The sequence below is a fragment of the Myxine glutinosa genome, chromosome 3 (assembly GCF_964187855.1).
Source record: "Myxine glutinosa chromosome 3, kmMyxGlut1.1, whole genome shotgun sequence".
In the NCBI taxonomy this organism is placed as follows: domain Eukaryota; kingdom Metazoa; phylum Chordata; class Myxini; order Myxiniformes; family Myxinidae; genus Myxine; species Myxine glutinosa.
In genome coordinates, this window is record NC_136263.1 from 187,336,243 (window position 1) to 187,363,676 (window position 27,434).

At 42.9% G+C, this 27,434-nt stretch overlaps 2 protein-coding genes across 4 annotated transcripts in view; one reads left to right on the forward strand and one right to left on the reverse strand.

The window, feature by feature from the left end:
* Window positions 1-17,421, forward strand: part of CAMSAP1 (calmodulin regulated spectrin associated protein 1) — an 86,807-nt gene extending 69,386 nt beyond the window's left edge. For 2 of the 3 annotated variants that reach the window (XM_068109683.2, XM_068109684.2), the window contains 8 exons: window positions 649-1,109; window positions 1,948-3,213; window positions 7,046-7,182; window positions 7,285-7,490; window positions 7,705-7,810; window positions 7,908-8,026; window positions 8,535-8,653; window positions 15,715-17,421. In XM_068109683.2, the coding sequence (XP_067965784.2) occupies window positions 649-1,109; window positions 1,948-3,213; window positions 7,046-7,182; window positions 7,285-7,490; window positions 7,705-7,810; window positions 7,908-8,026; window positions 8,535-8,653; window positions 15,715-16,026 (2,726 nt within the window). In that variant the 3' untranslated portion in view covers window positions 16,027-17,421. The remainder of the gene's footprint in view (window positions 1-648; window positions 1,110-1,947; window positions 3,214-7,045; window positions 7,183-7,284; window positions 7,491-7,704; window positions 7,811-7,907; window positions 8,027-8,534; window positions 8,654-15,714) is intronic. The other variant, XM_078774868.1, reaches the window with a different exon arrangement.
* Window positions 17,422-23,580: 6,159 nt separating this feature from the next.
* On the reverse strand, window positions 23,581-27,434 carry DPM2 (dolichyl-phosphate mannosyltransferase subunit 2, regulatory). Its single transcript, XM_078774867.1, has 4 exons — window positions 27,315-27,434; window positions 27,128-27,217; window positions 23,973-24,075; window positions 23,581-23,659 (listed from the first exon to the last, which is right to left on the reverse strand). Exons 1-4 carry the CDS (start codon window positions 27,315-27,317, stop codon window positions 23,601-23,603), a joined length of 255 nt encoding a protein of 84 aa, XP_078630993.1. The 5' UTR covers window positions 27,318-27,434; the 3' UTR covers window positions 23,581-23,600.

Sequence of the window (27,434 nt, forward strand, 5' to 3'; positions counted from 1 at the left end):
TGGTGGTGAACAGCTATTTTGAAGACCTGGAGGGATTAGTGGGATTGATTGAAGATGGTGTGGGAGTTTTTCCAAAGGTGGGGGAAAAAGAGGCATGAAAGGGTGAAGGTGAGCAGTGAGTCTTGATTTTGGCAGTTTCACCAGAAGAGGGTTGTTCTTGGCTGGCAGTTCTTGTGCGTCCTGCAGGAATATTTGGGGGACAGAGCACAGACAGAGCAGGGAGAACTAGGCCAGAGAGGAGTCGGTATAAGACAGAAAGACCACCTGCCTGCCTGCAGTGAGCAAGTGAAAGGTCCTCAGAATCAGCTTCATCATGGGAGATGCCAATGATTCTGATATCTTTGGTTTCTACAGCGTGAAGCCGAGCTAGGTGTGAGGCAGGAGCACCAGCCCAGAGGGGAGAGCAGTACTCATCAGGATCAGGATGGGATGTCAGGGTTTTGACCATAATTTCCACCATAATTTTCTGCCTGTAATGTGTGAGGATTGTGGAAATCATTAGCATTACAATAGCTACATTCAGGACAAGGATATTGTGACACACCAGCACCATTTTCTATTTGATCAAGCTGTGATTTTTATTTTCAGTTTTGCATCTTTCCCAATTTCACTTTCTTTCCCCTTTAATTATTTTGACATTTGAAACAGATGCGCCTCTCTCTGACACAGCTGAGTCCATTAAGTTACAAGCAGAGCTGCGAGGGAAAGACCGGAGGAACAATAAGGATCAAATTGTAGCTTTAGGGATAATTGAAGTGGAGTCTGATGGACCGCAAGGTATACCTGCTGGTCCTCCTTCAAGCGCTTCTTCCCCGAGTGGGCCAAGCTGTGGCCTCACGCGTATTACGAGCTTTGCGGAACGTCGTGGACGCCGGGAGGGCAGCACACAACCACGGTCCGGATCCAGCAGCTCTCAGCGGACGACGCCAGATGGTTCGGAGAGTTGTGGTGGTGGCTGGGGACAACCTGCTAGGGCGACATCAACAGACAGGAGACTAGATGAGAGTGATGAATGGCCCAATAGTGATGGGCACCTTGCGGCTGAAATGTTGCAGTTGAGGATGAAACTTGAGGAGAGGCGACGTGCCATCGAGTCTCAGAAGCGACAGGTTGGTCTCTGATCATGTATTTCCAACTTAAAAATTTTTTTTGCCTTTCTTGTTTCTGCATGTTCTTATTATCTTTAATTCACCTGTTTTATTATGTGAGTGGAATTTATTGTAAAGGTATAGTTGGGTGCCATTGTTGTGATAAGTCTTTGTTATTAGTAACCAATAATTTAATGTTTAGAAATTTATAATGCCCTGAAACAATTATTTTAAGATTTTTTTCCAGATTATGTAATGTATATTGTAGTACAGAATGTAACAGCTGGTGAGAGAGCATCAATGGGAAAATACAGGAAGTTGTCATGAACTTGTTCCCTGACGCAGCGGGAGACACGGGGTATTGCAATGGCATGTGTATGTATGTGTGTGTGTGTCTGTCTGTGATGTGCAAGTTCTGCCATATATTTTTTTACTATTTGAGCTTTTGTCAAATTTTGAAAACAAGCCCTTATTATGAGAATATGGAGAAGACCAATTCGCATTTGGGTCAAAATGTCAATGTACAAATAGCCCTTATTAGCCCGTCTGTTGCTGCACACAGTCGGGGTTATTAAATCGCTTCCGTATTTCTTTATTTTGTCAGTTTGCATTTTGAGATGCTTTGTAATTTACCATTTCAGATTTGGTCATCAAATTTTCAACCAACCTTTATTATGAGAACTCTGGTGGCTTTTTTTTTTCTTTTTTTTTTTGTATTGCCATAAAATATCCTTTATTTTGTTATTGTCTGGCATTCTGGAAAAGAGGTGGAAGTGTAGATACCTAGATACCTTCCCAACTCTACTTTCTTTTTTTTAAACTTGTTTGCTCATATGAAATTGTTTTGATTTATTCACAGATGGAGACGTTATACACTCAGAGGCGTCAGAAGCTTGGGAAAGAGGCATTCTTGGATGTTGTGCGGCGGAAACGGCCGGGGAAGAATGGGGAAGAAACCAAGCAAGATGGTTGGGAAATGCAGCAGGGGAAGGTGGTGAAGGCGACTCAAAGAAGAGATACTGGGGAGAAGGGAGGAAGTGTAGAAAAGCTGAAAATTTTGGAGGAAGAAGAATCACAGAAATTGCAACTTGAAGAAAAGCCAGAAACTGATGATAGGGAGAAGGATGTAATGATTGAGGAGGAGTCTGATGCTGTGCCTGCAACAGATGATGATGAGGAGAATGAATCCGAAGATATCATTGAAGCAGGAGAAGTTGCTTTGGAGACAGAGCGAGATCTCAGAGATAGCCTCGCAGCCATGAGGCGTCGCTGGCTTGATGGCAATGAAAACGATGAAACCACCACTGGAACTGCGACACTTGGAGGCTTGCCACAGGAGCCAATGACTTTAGATTCAACACTTGATTGTGGCCGTTCTATTGACCGCCTCAATGATACACTCAACCTCCTCCGTGATGAGATGGAGCGACTGTCACAGCAGCAAGAAACTCTATTGAAGATGAAAACTGAAAAGTCTGTTGCCCCTTCTGCCACTTCTCGCCGTCACTCTCTGGGGCCTGACTCGACCACCAAGGGGAGCGTGACCCAGGCACGAAGGCGGGCAGGCAGGCCACTTCGAGGCCGTCCTCAAGATCTCCGAATTTCCCAAGACAGTACGGGATTGCAGCAGCCACAGGCTTCACCACAAGCAAATAGTAACGCTACTTCACAGCGGATGACTCCATCCCCTCGTCTTATTTCGCCACCACAAGATGTGGACAGCCTGCCACATCTCCGGCGTGTCGCAGTAGCTCCCACGGTGAGGACAGATGCTTTAACCCAGAGTCCTGGCAGTCAATTGGTACAGCTGGATTTGGAAGGTAATATCCGTCCAGCGAGAACTGAAAATGTAAGACGTCAAAGCAGAGAGTGGAAACAGCAGGTTGCTGCAGACGACTGTGAAGGGCAGCGGCAGCATTGCTGGGACGAGGAGTGCCATACAGGAGAGATTATTATCGAAGAGGAGGCAGACCAAAGTGCAGAGATATCAGAAGGAAAAGGTCGGGGACTGATTGAAGTGGATCTCTCTGGGCTGGAGAGTGGAGGGAAAGTTGCAGAGGAATCGGTGGCAAGTGAAAATGTCGAAGAAATTGAAGGACATTCTGGAATGGGCTTTTTTTTCAAGGTGAGTGGAGTCTTTATCCTGAATTAGTCCTGAAAGCCACTACTCCTTCAAATTATTGAGACCACTTGGTCAAGTCTGTGCCTCAGCAAAGTCTGATTTGGGATTATGCCAGAAGGTTAACACAAAGCTTTTAACTTTATTTTGAGAGGTACACAGGTATGCATCTTCATGATGAGTTGGTTGAACACTGACTGTTACGTAATGTCATATCGAAGGAGGGGTTCTCCAAAAACACCAGAATTGTAATTCTATAATACAGGTGTCCTGCTTGGAGATACCCATTGTGATTTAAGCAAGCACACACATTGAAAGGTACCCATATCCATTGTCTACCTTCTCATACCTTGTTCAATACATGTCTGGTGACGTTTAACAAAATTATCCATGACTTTTGTATGACTACCACCCACGGGATGCGTCCTCAAAGGCATTGCTGATGCGATCTCGTAGTTCTTCCAAGGACTGTTGATGTGTGGCATAAATTTTGTCCTTCATAAGCCCCCACAAAATAGCGGATCTTGGGAGGCGAACAAAGGTCTGCCATGACTTATCCATTTGTTTGGGGAATGCTGCATCAAGGAAATCACAATCATTTCATGAGGAATGTGGAGGAGAGCACCATCTTGTATGTAGGTAAGTTGAACTTAACATAACCTACGTTTTTGCCATAGTTGAGGCACTAAAAAGCTGGACATGGTAGGTACAAAAGAAAGACTACTCTAACTGTTCCATATTGGTTTCAGCTGAATAGTTGTGTGTGCTTATTTTAATCAAGCAATTAAAATGGACACCTTCAAGTGGGACACCCTGTATATTGTAGAAATATTTATTTGAAAGCATCAAATTTATTTTAAATTGCCTTCCTTTTATGAAGTCATCCGACGGGGTGATGCAGAGGTAGTGCGCTTACTTTTTGGTTCGTCTGGTCGAGCAGAATGGAGCATCGCAAAATGCGGTCCCTTGGATGGACTTTAAGTTGGGGAACCACCTGCGAGTATTCGTTTGTTAACATTAAAGATCCCACGGTGTATTTCACGTAAACATGACCGTGGGTCTAACCCAGATGCCACCAACGAATTGCCGATGCCTCCTTTAAATCGAGGCAGCTTCTGGGATTGACTTTGGCCGCGATTCCGCGATATTCTCGCATAAAGTTGGAAAATATGAATGAATGAATGATCGTTTTGAGGCCATTTTCCCTGCTGGAGCGGGGGTTAGCCTTGTGGGCCCCATGACAATCATGGTTCCCTGTTTGAGGCAATGTTTTTATGGCCGGATGCCCTTCCTGACGCCAACACTTGGTCACCTCTTACGATGCGCAGGGATACGGTGTACCTATTCTAAACCGGGGTACACACCGGGATCATTCATCCCAGCAAGCTGGTACTCAATTTGCCGACCTCGGAAGGATGACAGGCTGAGTCAACCCCCCTGGCGTTAATTCAGCTATCGATCGGGATTCGAACCCAGGATCCTAGGATCCCAAGCCGGCACCCTAACTGCTAAGCGAACACCAGGCTTAAAGTTGGAAAATATCACATACAATTTTGGCCAGAGCGATAAAAAAGAAATCGCATAGAGCGTGTCAGTTGTCGCGGTATCGTTTTCAGGCGAAACAGTTTCAAATCGTGTACTTACTACTGCTTTTGTCAGGTCTGGAAGTTGTCAAAGACGAAGCTATTCTAAACTGTAAACAGACCGTAGCCATTTTAATTTCGCTTTCACGCTTTACGGTAGCCATGACAATGTTTTGCGGCATTAAACGACGGCTTTTCGGCAATCACGTGTTCGCTGTCTGCAGTAGTTTCTGGATTACTCTTTTCCCGAAAATGCCGCCGAAAAAGAGACCTCTGCAACCACAGCCTGATGGGCAAAGTATAAAACGATTCTTTAAAGGTACCAGCAGTAGTTCTAACACTGAGGACAACCAGGATGATCCAGCTAGTGACCGTGTGCAGGGCGAAAGCGGGACAGTGGCCAGGGCCGCCACAGTGCAGACAGCTACTTCCGGCAAAACTTTACCGCAATACCGCAATATTTATTCAGAACTTAACATTCTTGGTTTTGATAACACTATCACCAGAGACATTGTGATTGACATGATTTTTCAGCAAAACTGATGATTTACTGTCTAAGGTTAAGAACATTGTTTCTTGTCTTATGATAACAATCTATCTTCAGGGAGGCGGACATTGTCATGTGATCAAACAACATGACTTTTGATGTTTTCAATCAGTATTATTAAATGTGATCAAATGTGCTAATTCATGGCAACTTATGTGTTAAACTTATCTGTGGCATGGTTCATCATTTACGCAATAAAAGCCACAGGGAGTGAGATAGTCTATTTGAATACAGAAAGAAACACACAAGTCTTTGTTTTCTTGACCATATTTATTTTTAATTAATACCCTGAGAATAGAGATTTGACGAGCGCGAGTAAAATTTTATCTCAAAACAATTTTGTATAATCCCATCGTGTTTGGAAAAAATGTCATTGTTTTGTACACAGGGAGATTTTCTCCCATTGCTAAAATCCTCCAGGATAATCCCTGCAGCTTCTCTTGGTTGTGGTCAGCCCATTCCAGGGAGTTTACCTTATGGTAAGTCCCCAGAAAAAGGAAGGCATCAGCCCTTAAACCTGGAAGAAGTTTTTTTTTTTTGTTGTTTTTTTTTGTTTTGTTTTTTAATACAAGGTCCAGGCTCGTGGAAGAGCTAGGACACACAACAGATCAGGACACAACATAACAAAGAGAACAGCAGGAGAAAGGGGAAATGCCAACAGCAGGGCGGAAGGAGAAGGTAGACGGAAATTGTCAAACGAGGGATGCAGGTACCAACCGGAGTTCTCCAATTTCCAGGGGGTTTCCTTTTTCCCCAAAAGGGCTAAAAACGCCTGACCAATAATGGTACAGGAATGGCTCTGTGGCCCTCTTGCAAGGGCCATGCCATTTGGGACATGCCACTCTTTTCTACTCACATTAACCCCACCAGACCTCCCCCCCCCCCCAAGCTCTCCTTTTTATAAACATCCAGTTATTTCTTCCTGCACGTATGTATACAAAAAAAACTCCACTCTTCTGTTTCCATTTTCCCCTGTATGTGGAATTTCCCTCTTTTGGCTGTGTAATCCCACTTTTTCTCCAGGGCTTCAGTCAGATCATGCGCTACCATCTCATGTCATTACTCATTCTTATGAGTGATACATCTACCCCTATTAACCCTACCCAACATACCCCAACTCCTACTCGCAGGCTACTCATGTTTCCTCTTCTCTCTTTTCCACCTTGTTCCTTCCCTTGCTTATTGGGTCCGACTGTTATGCCATTGTCCCCACTGTCCGTTTGTTGCCTTTTTACACTGTTGGCTTGCTTTTCCATGAGTCTCAATCTGGTATGAAAACAAGGAAGGGTGAAGTAAGCAAACTAGGAATTCAGAAAAAGCAACGAGACCAAGGATTTTATTTTGGGAAGGATTCAAATATCCTGATTGCTGAGGCTGTGCTTATTTTGAAAGGCAGCCAGTTCCACAATTATGGAGTCTATGATCATGAACTCAACCAAGAGACTATCGGGAGTTTTCTCATTGTTATACCGTAGCTTTGTTGTGGGGAGAACAGGGTGTAATTATGTAAGAAATAAGTTGAGGAACCAATTTATGTTTCGCTTTATAGGTTATCAGAAATATTTTTAAATGTTGTGAGAAATTGTGGAGCAAACTATTGCAGTGTGTCTGTCACCTGTGACGTGGTTTTTATTCATTTATTTATTTTATTTCTTACTAATGCACATATAACTAGTGATCGTGGTGGCTTTTGTCATTATATGAACAGGACCAACAGAAAGCAGAGGGTGAGATGGCTCGAAGGCGGGCAGCCTTCTTGGAGAAACAGCACCGAAAGGCAGAAGAGGCGAGGCAACGAAGAGCACAGCAAGAGGCCGAAGTAGAGCAAAAGCGGGAAGAGACGAGGTGCAGATTACTGAATATGTGCAAACTTGTCAGGTCATCACTAGCACGTGCATTCCATTTGCTGCTGTGGGCGTGCTTTCCTCAGTCATTTTGTATTTGTAGACGAAAAGCAGAGGAGGAAAGGCTGCGCAAGGAGGACGAACGAGCGAGGAAAGAGCTCATCAAGCAAGAGTATCTGCGGCGCAAGCAGCAGCAACTTCTGGATGAGCAACCAAGTTCTAGGCCACGACCAAAGCCACGTCCACATCCACGTCCAAAGTCTTCTCGTCGAGATCATAGCTCTGACTCGCCATACAGAGCCATCTCGGGTACTGCCAATGTGTTTTCCTCTGTCTCTTGTAAATTTTGTTTCATGCTTCCTAAACTGGGAAGTGTTGCCAGATGTATCTACCCATAACTGTGCCTTTCACACCTTCATGCATTCATTGCCAGATGCAAGGGCAGTAAGGAATCAAATCTAATTGCTTGTGATGATGACTGTTGAACGATGGATTCCTGAGTTTGCCTCCGTTACCATGATAGTATCGAGTTTGGGAGTAAGTCGCGCTGAGTCTGGCTCTGTCACATCCATTGGAACCGAAGGAACCATGGACACCGATAGTACCAACTCGAGCCATAAACTTGGCAGGTATGTACTAGCCCTTGAGTGTAAGCAGTAAAGGAAATTTGGGCCTAATAACCCGCTATGTCCTGCATGCTGACTGCGTGCACTGGCTGTTCCAAAGCCGTACAGATTCCATGGAGTGCTTGTCGGTAACCGGCAGGGTTGGGTCTCGTCAACTGGAAAAAGACTGGGAGAATGGCTCCACTACTTCCTCCATCAATTCTGTGGCTGAATACACAGGTACGTGGCTATTCTGTTTACGGAATGTCAAGGTGAAAGTATTTAGTGCAATGGGCCACAAAGCGCCATTTGGAAAGATAAAATTAAGATGATCATTGATATTGAGAAATGAAAGTATTCTAATGAGCACTGCTTTCCTTCATGGGTCACATTGGCTAGTTTGCAGCTACTTATCTTCTGTGTCACATGTTCACCGATATTACCAACTGTGCATGTGGTAGTATGGTACCAAACGTGTTTACCAAACATGTGGCTCCAAAGGTTGTTGAAATATGATTAATTTTCTTCCTCGAGGATAATGGTTTTTTTTAGGAATGTGACGATGAAAAGTCTAGTTTTATTTTCTTTGCTCATTTTCAGTTTGTCTGGCGAAGACATAATTTTCATCATTTCATAATCTGGAGAAATCCCAGTTACGCAAATATTCTCATTAACATTCCATTCAGTTTTTAGATTGGTGGTTAAATTCCTTTGGAATATTGATTATTTGATTTGTCTTCACTCCTAGGTCCAAAGCTGTACAAGGAACCAAGCGCCAAATCTAACAAACACATCATCTGCAATGCCATTTGCCACTGCTGCCTGGCAGGGAAGGTGAACGAGCCTCAGAAGAACAAAATAATTGAGGTACAACATCCTTTGGAATTGATGTGCTGACTTGATGCATAATTTGGAAAGGATGTATATATAGTTGGTGAATTTATGCAATGCAGCACGATATACGATTGAAGATTAGTTTCTCATTTGAATTAAGACGAGTTACTCCCGCTAGGGAGTAATTCATTCGATCGTGTCCGTGTCCGTGTCAGTGTGTGTGCGTGTGCGTGCGCGTTCCCGTGCGCGCATATATGTGTGTTCGTGTGTTTGTGAACAAGATATCTGGTTTCCTATGTGGATGAATACTCGTTTCTTATTTGAATGAAGACTAGTTTCCTATGTGAATGAATACTAGTTTCCTATGTGGATGAATACTCGTTTCTTATTTGAATTAAGACTAGTTTCCTATGTGAATGAATACTAGTTTCCTATGTGAATGAATACTTGTTTCTTATTTGAATGAATACTAGTTTCTTATTTGAATGAATACTAGTTTCTTATGTGAATGAAGACAAGTTTCCTATGTGAATGAATACTAGTTTCCTATGTGAATGAATACTAGTTTCTTATTTGAATGAAGACTAGTTTCCTATGTGAATGAATACTAGTTTCCTATGTGAATGAATACTCGTTTCTTATTTGAATGAAGACTAGTTTCCTATGTGAATGAATACTCGTTTCTTATTTGAATGAATACTAGTTTCTTATTTGAATGAATACTAGTTTCCTATGTGAATGAATACTAGTTTCTTATGTGAATGAAGACTAGTTTCCTTTGTGAATGAATACTAGTTTCTTATTTGAATGAATACTAGTTTCTTATTTGAATGAATACTAGTTTCCTATGTGAATGAATACTAGTTTCCTATGTGAATGAATACTAGTTTCCTATGTGAATGAATACTAGTTTCTTATTTGAATGAATACTAGTTTCCTATGTGAATGAATACTAGTTTCTTATTTGAATGAATACTAGTTTCCTATGTGAATGAATACTCGTTTCTTATTTGAATGAAGACTAGTTTCCTATGTGAATGAATACTCGTTTCTTATTTGAATGAATACTAGTTTCTTATTTGAATGAATACTAGTTTCCTATGTGAATGAATACTAGTTTCTTATGTGAATGAAGACTAGTTTCCTTTGTGAATGAATACTAGTTTCTTATTTGAATGAATACTAGTTTCTTATTTGAATGAATACTAGTTTCCTATGTGAATGAATACTAGTTTCCTATGTGAATGAATACTAGTTTCCTATGTGAATGAATACTAGTTTCTTATTTGAATGAATACTAGTTTCCTATGTGAATGAATACTAGTTTCTTATTTGAATGAATACTAGTTTCCTATGTGAATGAATACTAGTTTCCTATGTGAATGAATACTAGTTTCCTATGTGAATGAATACTAGTTTCTTATTTGAATGAATACTAGTTTCCTATGTGAATGAATACTCGTTTCTTATTTGAATTAAGACTAGTTTCCTATGTGAATGAATACTAGTTTCCTATGTGAATGAATACTTGTTTCTTATTTGAATGAATACTAGTTTCTTATTTGAATGAATACTAGTTTCTTATGTGAATGAAGACAAGTTTCCTATGTGAATGAATACTAGTTTCTTATTTGAATGAATACTAGTTTCCTATGTGAATGAATACTAGTTTCTTATTTGAATGAAGACTAGTTTCCTATGTGAATGAATACTCGTTTCTTATTTGAATGAATACTAGTTTCTTATTTGAATGAATACTAGTTTCCTATGTGAATGAATACTAGTTTCTTATGTGAATGAAGACTAGTTTCCTTTGTGAATGAATACTAGTTTCTTATTTGAATGAATACTAGTTTCTTATTTGAATGAATACTAGTTTCCTATGTGAATGAATACTAGTTTCCTATGTGAATGAATACTAGTTTCCTATGTGAATGAATACTAGTTTCTTATTTGAATGAATACTAGTTTCCTATGTGAATGAATACTAGTTTCTTATTTGAATGAATACTAGTTTCCTTTGTGAATGAATACTAGTTTTCCATGTGAATGAATACTAGTTTCTTATTTGAATGAATACTAGTTTCTTATTTGAATGAATACTAGTTTCCTATGTGAATGAATACTAGTTTCTTATTTGAATGAATACTAGTTTCCTATGTGAATGAATACTAGTTTCTTATTTGAATGAAGACTAGTTTCCTATGTGAATGAATACTAGTTTCCTATGTGGATGAAGACTAGTTTCTTATTTGAATGAATACTAGTTTCCTATGTGAATGAATACTAGATTTCCATGTGAATGAATAGTAGTTTCTTATTTGAATGAATACTAGTTTCTTATTTGAATGAACCTGGTGTTGGCTTTGCGGTTAGGGTGCCGGCTTGGGATCCTAGGATCCTGGGTTCGAATCCTGGTCGATCGCTGAATTAACGCCAGGGGGGTTGACTCACTACTCAGCCTGTCAACCTTCCGACGTCGGCAAATTGAGTACCAGCTTGCTGGGATGAATGATCACGTTGTGTACCCCGATTTAGAATAGGTCACTGCGCATCGTAAGAGGCGACCAAGGGTTGGCGTCAGGAAGGGTATCCGGCCATAAAAACATTGCCTCAAACAGGGAACCATGATTGTCATGGGGCCCGCAAGGCTAACCCCCGCTCTAGCGGGGAAAATGGCCTAAAAACGATCATTCATCTTGTTTGAATGAATACTAGTTTCTTATTTAAATTAAGACTAGTTTCCTACGTGAATGAATTGAATTTGAATTAAGACTAGTTTCTTATTTGAACTAAGACTAGTTTCCTATTTGAATTAAGACTAGTTTCTTAATTGAATGAAGACCAGTTTCGTATATGATCAAATAATAATTTTGAATATGATCAAAGACTTGTTTAGTATACGATTGAAGACTAGTTTAGTGCATGATTGAAGACTAGTTTAGTGTACGATTGAAGACTAGTTTAGTGTATGATCGAAGACTAGTTTAGTTTACAATCGAAGACTAGTTTAGTATATGATTGCAGACTAGTTTTGTTTACAATCGTAGACGAGTTTTGAAAACGATCAAATGCAAGTTTTTTTGTTGTTTTTTTGTATACTGAATCGAGGCTCGTGAAAGAGCTAACATTTATTTCACAAACAAATCAAACAGACAAACAAAATATATAAAAAGAGGGAGCGGAAGACAAGATGGGGAGAGAAGGGGAAGCACACAAACATAACATTTGAGAGCAGGGAGATGTGTGGGAGGGAGAGGGCTTGGGGGGAGGAGGCGTGGGAAGGGGGGGGGGTGGTGGAAGAAGTATAAAACACAAGGACACCAAGGACTTCCAGGACAGAAGTTGGTATTTCAAAAAAGTGGATTTGGGGTGAAATTAGCGGGGGTAGAAAAGATCAAGGTTTTGGATGGGGGAAGATAAGAGATGGTGGTGAACAGATGTTTTAAAGACCTGGGGGTGGAGTGGGATTGAAGAGAGTGAGGGAGTTTGTTCCAGATGCGGGAGAAAAGAGGAATGAAGGAGTGAAGGTGAGCAGAGAGTCTTGATTTTGGCAGTTTAACCATAAGAGGGTTGCAGGCAGGTCTTTCTTTTTTTCTTTTCTTTTTTGTATACAGAATCGAGGCTCGTGAAAGAGCGAACATTTATCAAACAAACAAATCAAACAAACAAACAAAGTATATAAAAAGGGGAGCGGTAGACAAGATGGGGAGAGAAGGGGAAGCACACAAACACAACATTTGAGCTTTGGAGGCCAGATCTTGTGCAACCTGTAGGAATATTTGAGGGACAGAGCCCAGAGAGAGCTGGGGGAGCAAGGCCGGTGAGTCGGTAGAAGACAGAAAGACCACCAACCTGCCTGCGGTGAGTAAGTGAAAGGCCCCCTCGGAGTTAGCTTCATCGCGGGAGATTCCAATGATTCTGAAAGCTTTGGTTTCAACAGCGTGAAGCCGAGCTAGGTGTGAGGCAGGAGCACCGGCCCAGAGGGGAGAACAGTATTCCATTGAGCTGCGGATGAAAGCCTTGAATGTGGTGAGGAGCTCAGGTGTGCCAAGGAAGGGCTTCGCACGACGGAGGATGCCCAGTCGGCGACTGGCTTTGGAGGCCAGATTTGAAATGTGGTTTTCCCAGGAAAGATCATGGCAGATAGTGAGACCCAAAAGCTTGAGTGACAGAACTTCTTGGAGAGGATTAGGGGATGGAGGGGGAACAAACACCAGAAACGGATTTGACCAGACGCCACCAGGATTTGGAAGAGGGAGACAGGTTTGAGAGTTCGGTCTTGAGAGTGGAGAGATATTATTTCCTGGCTCTCCTGAGGGTTGACACACACTTGTTTCGGGCTTTGTGAAAGGAAATGAGATTTCCTTCTGTTGGATTTGCTTTCCAGGAGGCGAAGGCAAGTTGTTTCTGGGCAACTGCCCCACCACAAGATTTCCGTGTACCATGGACGGGAGGAAGGGTAAGACAACTGAAGACGAGATGGGATAAATCTGTGCATGAGCGAGAGCAATTTGCTTTGGAAGAATTCCCAGAATGAGTTGATGTCAGAGGCGGTAGAGATGGAAGACCAGTCCAGATGATTGATGGCTGCTTGAAGACCGTGCCAGTTGGCCTGAGTGAAATGCCAGACTCGTCGATGCTGAGGAGGCTTTCTGAGAATGGTCAGAGAGATGTCCACTTTAACAAGTACATGATCAGATGAGCCGATTGGAGCAGAAGAAGAGCAGCAGACATTTGCAGGGAAGTTAGTCATAACAAAGTCCAGAAGAGAAGATGCTCCGTTGACTGAGATCCGGGTCGGGAAATTGACAGATTGTGTCAGTCCCAGTGAGTCGCAGAAGTCCTTTGCTGAGGAGCCATGGCTGGTGAGAGAGGTACCCACACCCAGCCAACTGGCATGGTGACAATTGAAAAAATAAACATATGTCACCCACAGGGTGAACCGTATCTTGCCAAGTGACCTTGACCTTTGACCTTGACCTTCATAATTTTGTGTGCTAAAGGGTATCTCTAAAAGACTCTGATATGCGAACTTACAAGAGTTTCCAAAGGGAACTGTGCTCTACAGAGTGACCTAAACAATGCGAACTAAAGCAATACAATATACATGAAAAGTGCAGTTTTTTCGTCATAACGCCGTCAAATGACGTCACATTGTCAAACTAGTTATATGTTTGGAAAGCACTCAACAAGGGCTTCAATTTGAGGTACTACTCGATATGGTAACTGAAACTTGAAAATTTTACCTTTTGGTCAAAATTGAATGACCTTCAAAATGACCTTGAAGGTCAAGGCCGATCGACACCAAAAACTAATCAGCTGAGCGCCATACCACACCCTATATACCCACCAAGTTTGGAGATCATAAGATCAAAGTTACTCAAAAAATAAGGGTTTCGTTGACCTCCATGATTGACCCAATTGAATGACCTTCAAAATAACCTTGAAGGTCAAGGCCGATCGACACCAAAAACTAATCAGCTGAGCGCCATACCACACCCTATATACCCACCAAGTTTGGAGATCATAAGATCAAAGTTACTCAAAAAATAAGGGTTTCGTTGACCTCCATGATTGACCGCAAAGTGACCTTGACCTTTGACCTTGACCTTCAAAATTTTGTGTGCTGAAGGGTATCTCTATAGGACTCTGATATGCGAAGTTACAGGAGTTTCCAATAATAACTGTGGTAAATATGGTAACTGAAACTTGAAAATTTTACCTTTTGGTCAAAATTGAATGACCTTCAAAATGACCTTGAAGGTCAAGGCCGATCGACACCAAAAACTAATCAGCTGAGCGCCATACCACACCCTATATACCCACCAAGTTTGGAGATCATAAGATCAAAGTTACTCAAAAAATAAGGGTTTCGTTGACCTCCATGATTGACCCAATTGAATGACCTTCAAAATGACCTTGAAGGTCAAGGCCGATCGCCACCAAAAACTAATCAGCTGAGCGCCGGACCATATACTAGATTCCCATGAAGTTTGGAGACGATCCGATCAAAGTTACTCAAAAAATAAGGGTTTCGTTGACCTCCATGATTGACCGCAAAGTGACCTTGACCTTTGACCTTGACCTTCAAAATTTTGTGTGCTGAAGGGTATCTCTATAGGACTCTGATATGCGAAGTTACAGGAGTTTCCAATAATAACTGTGGTCTACAGAGTGATCTAAACGTGAAAAAAAAATGATTAACCACAAACAAAAAAACAAACAAACATACAAGCTGACTGATACATCTAGCAAAAACTTCGTTTTGGCAAGATAATAACCACATATGAGGAAGAGAGAGTTGGGATGGGTAGATAGAAGTTGGTCCATATTATCAGACAGCGTGATGTAGATGGAGTCGTCACTGTTTGGTGGATGGTACAGAACACATATGAACAAAAGGTGGGAGTGAAGGGGAAGCCGTAGCCAGAGGTACTCCTGGGGGTGAGGTGGAGAGAGGGCAGTGCAGGGAGAGTGAGGAAGAGAGTTTTTGATAAAGATAGCAACCCCGCCTCCAGAACGAGGCTCAGGTCTATCATACCGGAGGAGGGAGTAACCCGGGAGAGGTATTAAGGAATCAGAATACGATCAAATGCAAGTTTAGTATACGATTGAAGACGAGTTTAGTTTACAATCGAAGACGAGTTTTGAATACGATCAAATGCGAGTTTAGTATACGATTGCAGAGGAATTTTGGATATGACCAAGCACTGGTTTTGGTTTCTTATGAATTGTACTGGTTTTGGTTTCTCATGAATCATACTGGTTTTGGTTTCTCATGAATCTTACTGGTTTTGGTTTCTCATGAATCATACTGGTTTTGGTTTCTAATGAATCGTACTGGTTTTGGATTCTAATGAAGACTGTTTTTTCCATTTGGTCGAACACTGCTTTTGGATTTGATTGAAGGTGATTTGTTGTCGTTTTTTTTTTTGTCCATACAGCTTCACACTGCAGTGAATATGCTTTTTGATTTGTACATGATTATGAAGAATTCCAGCATTGGAGTTACTCTTGGACACAAACCACAGCTCTTTACCCTTTGTTGCTTTTTTTTAAATGGACCTTTCCACCTCTCTCTTTGTGTGCAGGAGCTTGAGCGCTGTGATGCTAATCACTTCGTGATTCTTTTTCGTGATGCGGGTTGCCAATTCCGTGGCGTCTATACATTCAGCCCCGACACGGAGACCATGGGTCGCCTTATAGGTGTCGGGCCACGCTCTATTACGAGCCGCATGGTTGACAGACTATACAAGTACAACTCTGACCGCAAGCAGTTCAGCTTCATCCCTGCCAAGACCATGTCTGTGAGCGTTGATGCACTCACCATTCAGGGTCATTGTTGGCAAGCCCGACGTCCCCTCCTTAGCCGCAAGTTTTCTGGCGGGCCCACCAAAGCGTGATTACCTTGTCAATCATATTTGTTCTTTGGCATCTTCCATTGATTTCTTTCACATTTCTTATTCGCAGTTCTCCCGCAGTGTCCATCGTTACATTGCTGCGGTGGTGCTTCTCGTTTTGGTCTGCATGTAAGGGATGCTCTTCTGTTTTCTTGTGTGGGGAACGGGGCCGTTTTTTTTTTTTGTTTTTTTTTTCTCCTCTCACATTGAGGTTACAGAAACCTGGTTCAGCATGAGGAGTTAAGTTAACATACGTTGTACATAAATGTAATGCTGTTTGCACACATGGGACCTTGGTCAGTCCTAAGTGGACCAGATTGGTCTTCATGCCATATGCTGGTTATCATTAACCACTGCGCACCTTCCCCCACCCCCTTCTCCATCACAGCTCATTATTTATCATGAAAATTTAGACACTTTAACCTGGTCTATCTTATCACAAACAATGCCAGTGCAATTGAAGCAGATGTTTTAACCCCTTTTTGGATTTGTATTGGAGGAGGCTAAGTTATATTGTGTATGCTCGTGGGTGTTAGAGTGAGAAACAAATGATCTCGCAACTTAGAATGGAGAAGGATGGGTGTGAACCCAAATTTTGCTGTGAGCTAGGACAGTTTCCTGAAATGTGCGCTGAACGAAGAATGAAACTTCCTGTTTCCAGAAGTGTGTGTGTGTGCGTGCGCGCGCTCCCCCCGTGTGTTTTTCCTCTCCCCCAGCCCCCTTTTGCATGGTAGATGGGCAGAGCAAACAAGATTTTTCTTGTCCATATGTCCGAGAGAAGGGTATGCGTGCGTGTGAGAGCATCTACTTGTGCAGTTCCTTGAACCGAGAACGAAGTCACAGTCGATTGATCATTTAAGGTTGGCCTAGATGGAACAATGCAGCTGTTGGTAGTACCGCACCGTTTGGGCTTTAATCAAGAGTGCTAGCATGATTTGTTGGCGCTAAAGTTACAGCATGAACGGAAGATTTAAAGGGGGAAAACGTCATACCCAGAACAATTTTAAGTTAATAGAGTAACACATTTTGGAGTTGAGCTTCAAGAAATGTTTCATATCTGTTCATACTAGGGTGTGTGGTTTTTAACTGCAGTGCTCAGCTCTGCTTACTGGCTCGAGCAAAGAAGAAAGGGTCAAAGCAGATGCAATGAGGCCTATTATGTTATCGCATTTTCCTCAGGCCTTGGGTATCAGTCTGTTCATTGGAATGTTGGACTATTATAATAATAGTTATTATTGTATTTGATTGGTGATGTCTGTGCCATATGTGTCATAAACTTGTTTTGATATTGATGTTTCCTTCCCATTACCAATCTCCTATCTCCCTCTCCTCATGTGCACTCTGTGTTTTCACGTCATGCAATGGACATCTGTAAGTTATATTAAACTAAAGTATTCATTTCGTGTCCACAGCGTCATTCGTGCCTGAACGATGCACAAGCAGCAAATTTAGATTTTTCTAACGGCGAGAACATGTGGGAAGGAGTATGGACGGTTTTGAGGGAGTTCATGGGGGTTATGGATATGGTGTGAGAAATGGAGAAGGTGAAAGGATTTTGGAGTTTGCTGATGGAGCTGATTTGTTGATTTGTAATACTCAGTTCCAGAAAGAGGATAATAAGCTTGTTACATACACGTCAGGTGGGTCGACGACAACCGTTGACTACCTGATGGTGCGTAGGCGAGATAGGGGGCACCTCCGGGACACAAAGGTGATCCCGGGGGGAGGAGGCTGTTTCACAGCACCACTTGGTTATCTGCGACATAAGGGTGAAAGGTGCGAAGAGAGCTCGGCGGGTGAAGTACCAACCGAGAATGAAGATGTGGAGGTTGAAAGAGGTGACAGTAAGGGAGGCATTAAAAGAGAGGCTGAGTAGGGTCGAGGATTATGTGGTTGAGCTAGAAAGTGGTTGGATGTCAATGAAAGCTAGTCTGTTGGGAGCCGTTGGTGAGGTATGTGGATGGACAAAAGGACCACCGAGGCATTCGGAAACATGGTGGTGGGATGATGAAGTTGGAAAGAAGATTGACGAGAAGAGGAAGAAGAGTCAAGGAGTGGCAGAAGGCGAAGGGTATGGGGGCAGAAAAGGCAGAGCATGAAAGTTATAAGGCAGCCAAGAAGGCTGCAAAGAAAGAGGTAGCAAAGGCGCAGGAGGCATGAAGGAAAATGTTCAGAGAACGTTTGGATTTGGAAGAGGGTCAGAGCGGTATTCAGGATTGCAAAGCAGATAGCAAAAGAGAGGTGTGATGTGATGGGGGTGAGCTGCTTGAAGGATGAAGTGGGACAAATCGTTGTGCACCCAGATGGAATTAAAGGAAGATGGAAGAGATATATGGAAATACTGTTGAATGCAGAGAATGAATGGGGTGGCAACATAGAGAGTAACCCAGTTTTAGGACCGGCAGAGTAGATAACCGAGAAGGAAGTTGAGGAAGCGATAAAAGCAATGAAGAGTAGAAAAGCGGGAGGGCCGACGGGAGTTGTGGGAGATATGTTGAAGGCAGCAGGAAGTTGGGGTGTGAAGAGAATGACAGAGATCTGTAATCTGGTGGTGAAAGAAGGCCGCATTCCAGTGGATTGGGAACTGAGTACCCTCGTCACTCTACACAAGGGGAAAGGTGATCCACTGGACTGTGGCTCGTATCGAGCGATAAAGTTATTGGAGCATGGAATGAAGGTATTGGAAAGGGTGTTGGAGAGGAGGATAAGGAAGAAAGTGAAGATTGACGAAATGCAGTTTGGATTTATGCCAGGAAGAGGAACGACAGACGTGCTTTTTATTGTGAGGCAGTTGCAGGAGAAGTACATGGAGAAGAGGAAGAAGTTGTTTCTTGGGTTTGTTGATCTGGAGAAAGCATTCGATAGGGTTCCACACGAAGTATTGACATGGGCATTGAGGAAGTTATGAGTGGAAGAAAGGTTGATCAGAGTCGTGATGGCAATGTACAAAAGAGCGCGCACATCTGTAAGGATAAAGGATGGGAACAGTGGTGAGTTTGAGGTGAAGGTGGGAGTGCATCAGGGGTCGGTACGAAGTCCACTACTATTTGTAGCTGTGATGGAGGTGCTGGCTCGGAACGTAAAGGAGGGTTTACCGTGGGAGTTGTTGTGTGCAGATGATCTGGTGTTGATTGCAGAAAGTATGGATGGACTGAAGGAGAAGATGAACAAGTGGAAGGAACGTATGGAGACAAAAGGTCTGAAGGTGAATATTGGAAAACAAAGGTGATGGCAAGTGGTAAAGCATGTGGTGAGATGGAAAGAACTGGGAAGTGGCCGTGTGCTGTGTGCAGGGTGTCGGAGTGAATTCTATTCAATGTACAATGTGCGCTGAGTGGGTTCATCAAAAATGTAGTGGTTTGAGAGGGTCATTAACCAGTGTGGCAGCTACATTCAAATGTAAGGTGTGCACAGAGGGAGCTGCAGATGGAGGAAATGTTGAGTTGGATCTTGGAGACGGCGTGAAGCTGGAAGGTGTGAAAACATTTTGTTACCTGGGAGACGTGCTGAATGGAGAAGGTGGATCAGTCTCGGCAACGGCTGCTAGAGTGAGATGTGCATGGAAGAAGTTTCAGGAACTGAGTGGCCGTGCTGACGAGGAGGGGAGTGTCGTTGAAGCTGAAGGGATAGGTGTATGCTGCATGTGTGAGAAGTGTTATGATTTATGGGAGCGAGACATGGGTAATGAACGTCGAGCAGCAACGAAGGCTGGAAATGCGAATGGTTCGGTGGATGTGCGGAGTATCGTTGAGAGAGAGGAAGACAAATGATGAATTGCGAAAGATGATGGGAATAGAGCCTGTGATGGATGCTGTGAAGAGGAACAGGTTGAGATGGTTTGGTCATGTGCTGAGGAAGGATGAAAGTGACTGGTTGAGAAGTGATGGAAATGAATGTAGAAGGCAGTAGAGGACGGGGAAGACCGAGAAAGACTTGGCTAAAGATGGTCGAAGAAGAAATGCGGGCAAGGGGGTTAACAAGGAGAGATGCAGAAAATAGGGCAAAATGGAGAAGATTGTCATGGGGACCGCAAGGCTAGCCCCCGCTCTTGCAGGGAAAATGGCCTTAAAATGCTTGTTGTTGTTTGTAACGGCGAAGGAACCAAATTCCGGTGAGTGCTTCGTGCAATTCATTACCTCTGCCACCGAAGGTTGACGGAGGTTGGTTATTTACCCGTTGGTTTGTCTGCGAGCAGGGTATCTCAAAACAGGGATGGAGACAGACAGAACTTGGTGGATGAGTTGGGTAGGTGACAAGAACAAGCCAATTAGATTCTGGTGCAGATCCAGCCTATCATTGGGATACAAAACATAAACCGTTCAGCCAGGTGGACGTATGCTCTCTACCGAGTGCCGTTCTAGTTCAATATTGCAATGTTCTTGTGTTTTTATGACGACCATTGGCCAGACACAAATAAATGACAGACTTAACTTATGTAGCTAAATATTCGAGCCTCCACAGTCAACACATATGTTGCGCGCACACACACACACACGACATCAAATATGTGTTTACTGTAAAGGTCAAAATTTGTTCCATTCATTTGTAGTAGGTGAAAACTTCTTACTTCTTGAAAGAAAAATAGTAATTTTAAAACGAGCATTTTTCATTACTTTTTTTTTTTTTTTGGGATACAAGATCGAGGCTTGTGTAAGAGCAAACATTGATCACAAAAAGACAAACTGACACATAAAACATATGAGAAAGGGAGTTGGGAGAAGATGGGGAGAGAGGGGGAAGCACACAAGTACAACATTTGAGAGCAGGGACATCAGGAGATCTGTGGGGGGGAGGAGGCATGGGAAGGGGGGGGAGGGGAGGAGGACAATGCATGGACACTGCTTGGACTTCCAGGAAAGAAGTTGGTATTTCAAAAAAGTGGATCTGGGGTGAATTAACGGGGGTAGAAAAAAAAAATCAAGGTTTTGGATGGGGGAAGATAAGAGATGGTGGTGAACAGCTGTTTTAAAGACCTGGAGGGTGGAGTGGGATTGAAGTGAGTGGGGGAGTTTGTTCCAGAGGCGGGAGAAAAGAGGAATGAAAGAGTGAAGGTGAGCAGAGCCTAGATTTTGGCAATTTCACCAGAAGAGGGTTGCTGGCAGATCTTGTGCGACCTGTAGGAATATTTGGGGGACCGAGCACAGAGAGAGCTGAGGGAGCAAGGCCAGAGAGGAGTCGGTAGAAGACAGAAAGACCACCAACCTGCCTGCGGTGAGTAAGTGAAAGGCCCTCGGAGTTAGCTTCATCGCGGGAGATTCCAATGATTCTGAAAGCTTCGATTTCAACAGCGTGAAGCCGAGCTCGGTGTGAGGCAGGAGCACCGGCCCAGAGGGGAGAGCAGTACTCCATTGAGCTGCAGATGAAAGCCTTGTATGTGGTGAGGAGCTCAGGTGTGCCAAGGAAGGACTTCGCACGACGGAGGATGCCCAGTCGGCGACTGGCTTTGGAGGCCAGCTTGGAAATGTGGTTTTCCCAGGAAAGATCATGGCAGATAGTGAGACAAAATTGATGACTTGATGAATTTATTATTAATCCAGGTATATTTATTCTGACATGGCTGGATGGGGCATTGACTGTGAATCAGAGTGGGGGAGAGGGGGGTTGGAGGAATAAACCATGGCATGTATGGTTCAAGATGCTCATAGATTATTTATTTACTTACTTCATATACACGGCTCTTTGCTCTTCCCCACTTCCTGTTATGTGTCACTTACAGGATTTCAAAGCCGCAAGGCAGAATGGCTAATTGCAGAAGGGGTCCAAGCAGTTTTCAGAGGAATAAACTTTATTCAGGCTTTCATATGTATTTTCAAGGCAGGGCACATTTTATAAGGAGGGTTGGGGGCAGCAAGCATTCTGAAAGGGGTGCATGGAATGCCCGACGGGTTTATTCTATCTTGTGGTCTGGAATGATAAAGCCCAATATGTATGACTTGAAAGAAGTTGTTCTACGCAGTATATTATGTATCGCAATTCTGAATGACATGACACATTGCACTTGCGGTAGTGCAGTTTTTCAAGCATAACAGACCAAATAAATTAACAAAATTAAACAGCAGCTCACAAAAAGGAAGTACACAAATAAGTAACACAATTACAGGCATGAACAGGATTATAGATGATTAAATTGATATATATTTTAAAAAACCACCTTGAGGCCATTTTTCCCCGCAAAGCGGGGGTTGGCCTTTTTCGGGAACCGTGGTTGTTGTTGTTTTTCGGTCCCCTTTTTGAAGCAATGTTTTACGGCCGGATGCCCTTCCTGACGCCAACCCTTTTTGCCGCCTTTAACGACAAACAGGGATTTACCAGTGAACTGGTACTCAATTTGCCGACCTCGGAAGGATGACAGGCTGAGTCAACCCCCCTGGCGTTAATTCAGCGATCGACCGGGATTCGAACCCAGGATCCTAGGTATCCTAAGCCGGCACCCTAGCCGCTAGCCCAACACCAGGGTTGATATATGTGGGAAGATTATACGCCCAGACCAGGAATCGAACCCAGGTCCTCTGGTGAACCGTACCCATTGCTCTTGCATCTGAGCAATCTGGGCGACCCTGTGTGTGGGGAAAATTGGATGCTCAGTCAGGGTCGCCCAGATTGCTCAGATGTCAGAGCACTGGGTACGGTTCACCAGAGGAAACTGGGTTCGATTCCTGGTCTGGGCATGTAATCGTCCCACATAAATCAATTTAAATAAGTAACTGTTCAATTCAAATAATTTTCAAATCGACATGACCTTGCTACACTGGAGGTTGAAGACAATGGTGCCACGATATCTGTCTGTCTGTCTGCCTGTCTATAAACGTGAGTTTATGATCGAGGAACAACTTCATTTTGACAATCAGAAAAATAACCTGTAGTTTAGTCGTTCTTTGGCTGTGAGTTTGTCGCAATCGTACATGTGCAGAGAGGAGTGAGTTTATTATTATATATATATATATTTTACTCCGTCTGTTTGTCTGGCAGTTCAACAAAATTTAAAATAATTTCTATCGGGAAACACGGTTTTTAAGGACGTCACGCAGGACACAAACAACAGGAACGAAGAACTAATGTAACATGTTAAACAAGGTGGTGTAAAAGACACCGCATCAACGGCGGTAAACTTCCCAAAAGCAATATTATTCTACAATCTTAATGTTTATTTCAATTGAATTATATATTTGAACAACGAAGATCATAAATCGCCTTTTTGGCACTTTCAGAACCCTTCTATTTAGCAGTACTTGGACAAAACATTACGGCATTGAACGTCATCGTGACCAATTAAATTTGCCGCCAAGACTGCGTGGGGTAAGGTGTCCTCTGAACTCTCACGTTTGCTATCCATTTGAAAGGAATTGCTGGAATTATTCAGTGCATTTGGGTTTAAGCATTGAGTGCAGTAACACGTTGATGATGCGAGACCGATATCCCTCCCATTTGTATGTCATCCAAGCAACAATAACCCTGTTCGTGCTGGTGCTGATGCCTTGCTTAGTGAAGCAGTGTGTTGCTTCCTGACTTCGATTTAAAGAGAGAATTGGCACACCTTTAGGGAGACAAAAGCAAAGGTCGAGTTCAACAAAGTTTATTCATCTTTCCTTCTTGCTGGTGCTCTTTTGTTTCCAGGTCACAAAGACGATGAATGTCCCTGTTGGAGAAACGAGAGTTGAATATGCGTGAATGAAACATCAGACTTGAGCATTGACTGTTGGGCAGCTATGCTTGTTGGTTCCTTCACTTTTTAATTCCGGATTTTCCAAGCTACATTACCACTTTTGTTTGGAATACAGTAGTTAGTTTACATTATGTAAGACAATTATTTGCAAAATTGAACCTCGCGATGCATTTCACTCAAAATTGGATGTGTGTGTTAAACTTGGAGCTTATTGTCCAATCGTTGACGCAATCGATGCAAGAGCATTTGGACGATGTTTGACGTGTGATCCATCTCTCGTACTCACCGAGCCCCATAACCGCCAGCAGCACAGCAACAATCGGGAGGAGAATGGCAAAAATTCTTGGAGGGAACAGTTTCTGGACTGGTTGCTCCTCGTCTACAAAAGGCTTGGGAAGAAAAAAGGGGTGGTGTGGGGTTGAAAAGCAACGTGTTACGAGCCAGCATCCACTGTTGTGAAGATGTGCAACAACAAAGATTTAGTCACTACCTAGCAAAGAGCAGTGAGGTACCAGTTTATGGAAAGGTGGACAGCCAGGTGTTAGTTACCTTCAAAGTGTAAAACATTGTGGGACTGGAAAAAGGCAAATTAAAATGGACAACGGCAAAGGCGTGTAGAATTAGTTGGACTGGACGTGCGTAGCCTTCGCTCCGTTGACGGGTTCAATCAAAGGACAGCATGTTTTGCTTCACAATCATTGCATGTCTATCTGTGAATCTCAATGAGTTGTTGTCATCGTCGTGGCTATGGGTTGTTGTTGTTTGTGTGTTCCTTCTGTGTCATGTGTATATTTTTAGCTTATCTGGAATCTGAATTCCAGATACGGTAGTGACATTGTCCACCGTCCATCCATCTGTTGCCTATTTCAACTTTTCCGGCCAAACCGCTGGGCCGATCCGGCTGATATTTGGCAACAAGGTTCCCCTCGTGACTCGTAACGGGGATTGCTAAGTTAATTCCCGTCACTTGACTGGAAGTGTGTCAAAATGGCAGACTTAGTAAATCCCTTCAAAAATCTTTCTCCAGACCTACCAATCAGAATGCTACCAAATGTGGGCTACAACATTAGGCCAGGGTCAGGATGTTAAATTGCAGAGGCCATGCTGATAACGTCACCGACTTGGTCAGTTTGTCAAAATGGCCGACTTAGTCAAATTTTTTTGGAAAAATCACGTAAATCCCTTCAAAAATCTTCTCTAGACCCACCAATCAGAATGCTACCAAATGTGGGCTACAACATTAGGCCAGGGTCAGGATGTTAAATTGCAGAGGCCATGCTGATAACGTCACCGACTTAGTCAGTTTGTCAAAATGGCCGACAATCTAATTTTTTGGGAAAAAATCATGTAAATCCCTTCAAAAATCTGCTCCAGACACCAGTCAGAATGCTACCAAATTTGAGTGACAACATTAGTACAGGGCCCAGAGAAGCTTCAGGTCCAGTGGTCCTATTTTTATTTATAATGAGCTTATGCGATTGAGCAGTGTCCATAGGTAAGTCAGTCAGTGAGTCTGTAAACACTTCCGTCATTATCGCTTGAAACGGACACAGGATTTGGTGAAACTTAGCCACGAGCTTCATTTCCGATGCTTAACGAAGGTGTATTGGCCGCATCAAAATCTGTGCTCATGAACGGGTTGAAATCGGGCCTAAAACGCTAAACAAACAAAAAAAAATTCCTGCCCTAACCTACAGGGGGCGTAGCATCAGCAGCACAGCCAATCCCTTCAGCCAACAACATGTCTGGTAACAAGACCAAAAATCTAACAGGGTGTAGCCAGGCTTGTAAAATATTATAAACCACAAACACAAATGATTAGCTTTTCAAACAGTCGCTAATGCTGTTTATAACATTAAACAAAGAAATTTGGAGGAATTCCGACATCCATGAGGTAAGTTTTACTTACAGAACTGAGCGAAGATCTACTGTAATATATGTACCCCACAAGGGTTGGAGGTGTGCTCATTTACCAAGCCTGCCGTTCCGTAAGGGTTTTGAATGGAGTGCTTGCTCGAATGCTGAAACCACTTGGCGATCTCTCCACAAATAATTTGGTGAATGAATTAATTAATGTTCTTGAGATCCGACCATAGATCAACTGTAATCTATATACCCAAAAGAGGAATGACCATTCCTGCCACTCCCGTTGTGAGCGGGTGAACGAGTAAATAAAAATGTCGGCCGGTGGACTCAGCCGTCGTAATGACATCAGCGTAATGATGTAACGGACACAAAACTGTCGCTACTTTAATATGTAGAACATATTTTTTTAACTTCCAGTACGTTTGCAGTCACTAAGAAGGGATTAGTGTTACGATTAGATTTACTATAATAATGTTACGTTATCATTATTTCGAAAATATTACTATTAAAAAAAACGAGGGGAATTCATTACTTCTGCGATTATTAATATTAGTGCCGAACACCGCTTAGATAAGTGATCATGAACCATACACCGCTTCAATCCATTAACTTTACATTCACGACATTGGGATTAAAGTGGTATGGTTATATTTACTATATTATTATTATGAAAGCGATACGACTGAAACGATACACTTGTATTACACTGTATTAAGAAACCTGGGATTAATTTGTCCGAAGCAGTCCGAAGGTGAGGCATGAAGTCTAAGGCCTATACGTACCATATTGTTGGAAGAAACGTAACGCTGATGCTTTCGATATTTCATGATCATTTCAACAATCGGTTTGTTTGTGTTTCACACTGAATGAAAAACGTAAAGGTAGAGCATGGCGATTGTGATGTATGACAGGTTCGACGATATGCATATGCATTACAATGGCGGTGTGGCGAGTCAGCCGCCGTACCACCGTAATGACATCAGACGTAATCACATCACCCTGTCATGTGACCAGATCCTCAGCTGTGATTGGTATACGTTTGAGGGGGCATGGTGACATACATACGGACAAACACTGTTCTAGACTGCTTTGCCCTATGGGCGACGCCGTGAAAAGATGAGCGGTAAACATATGGTGCTGTAATCAGCATCGAGAGGGCTTCAATTCAATCAATCACGTGAGCAGATTCTGCACATGAACAAAATTTCGATATTTTATGACGTCATTGACCGTTCCTCCCGATCCAGACGAGCTTCACGACCCGTGGTCCTATTTTTTAAATATTTATCTTTTGGTGAATTGGCTCGAGGTTTACAAATGTTTATTGATGATAAATTACATATCATTCCGTTCAGATAAAAAAGAATGTTGTTGGTCCTCCAATTATTGTGTAAGTAAATATGGCAAAACTTTTGACACCACCACCCCTCACCTTGTGCCCAGTAATGTCCTTTCCCCTCTTTTTTTTCACTCCATGTTCCTTCAAACCTTTTCCCGTCATCCCAAACTCCCCTTTATCTCCTCTGTTACTGTTCAGTCTCTTTTTAAACCCCAGAACGGCCAAGGGACGCTCACCAGCACCAGTACCCACACTGTGTAGTAAGTGAAGACAAGAGCGCTGAACCCGGCCAGTCCCACTCCCAAAGTTCGGTCCGCAAGTGTAGCCTGAGGATGCACCCGACACGCAGGAGTAAGCGCAGACACAGCACGTACACGTAAACAAAAAATTTACACCGAAACTCGCGGGCGAAAACCAACTCACCATCCCTCCTTGAGAGTACGCGAGCGCGTTATGTACTTCCGGTTTGAAACACCTTCCTCTGACCTATCTACTTAAATTTCCCCATTTCTCAATCTATTGCTGCGTTGACGTTTCATTAAA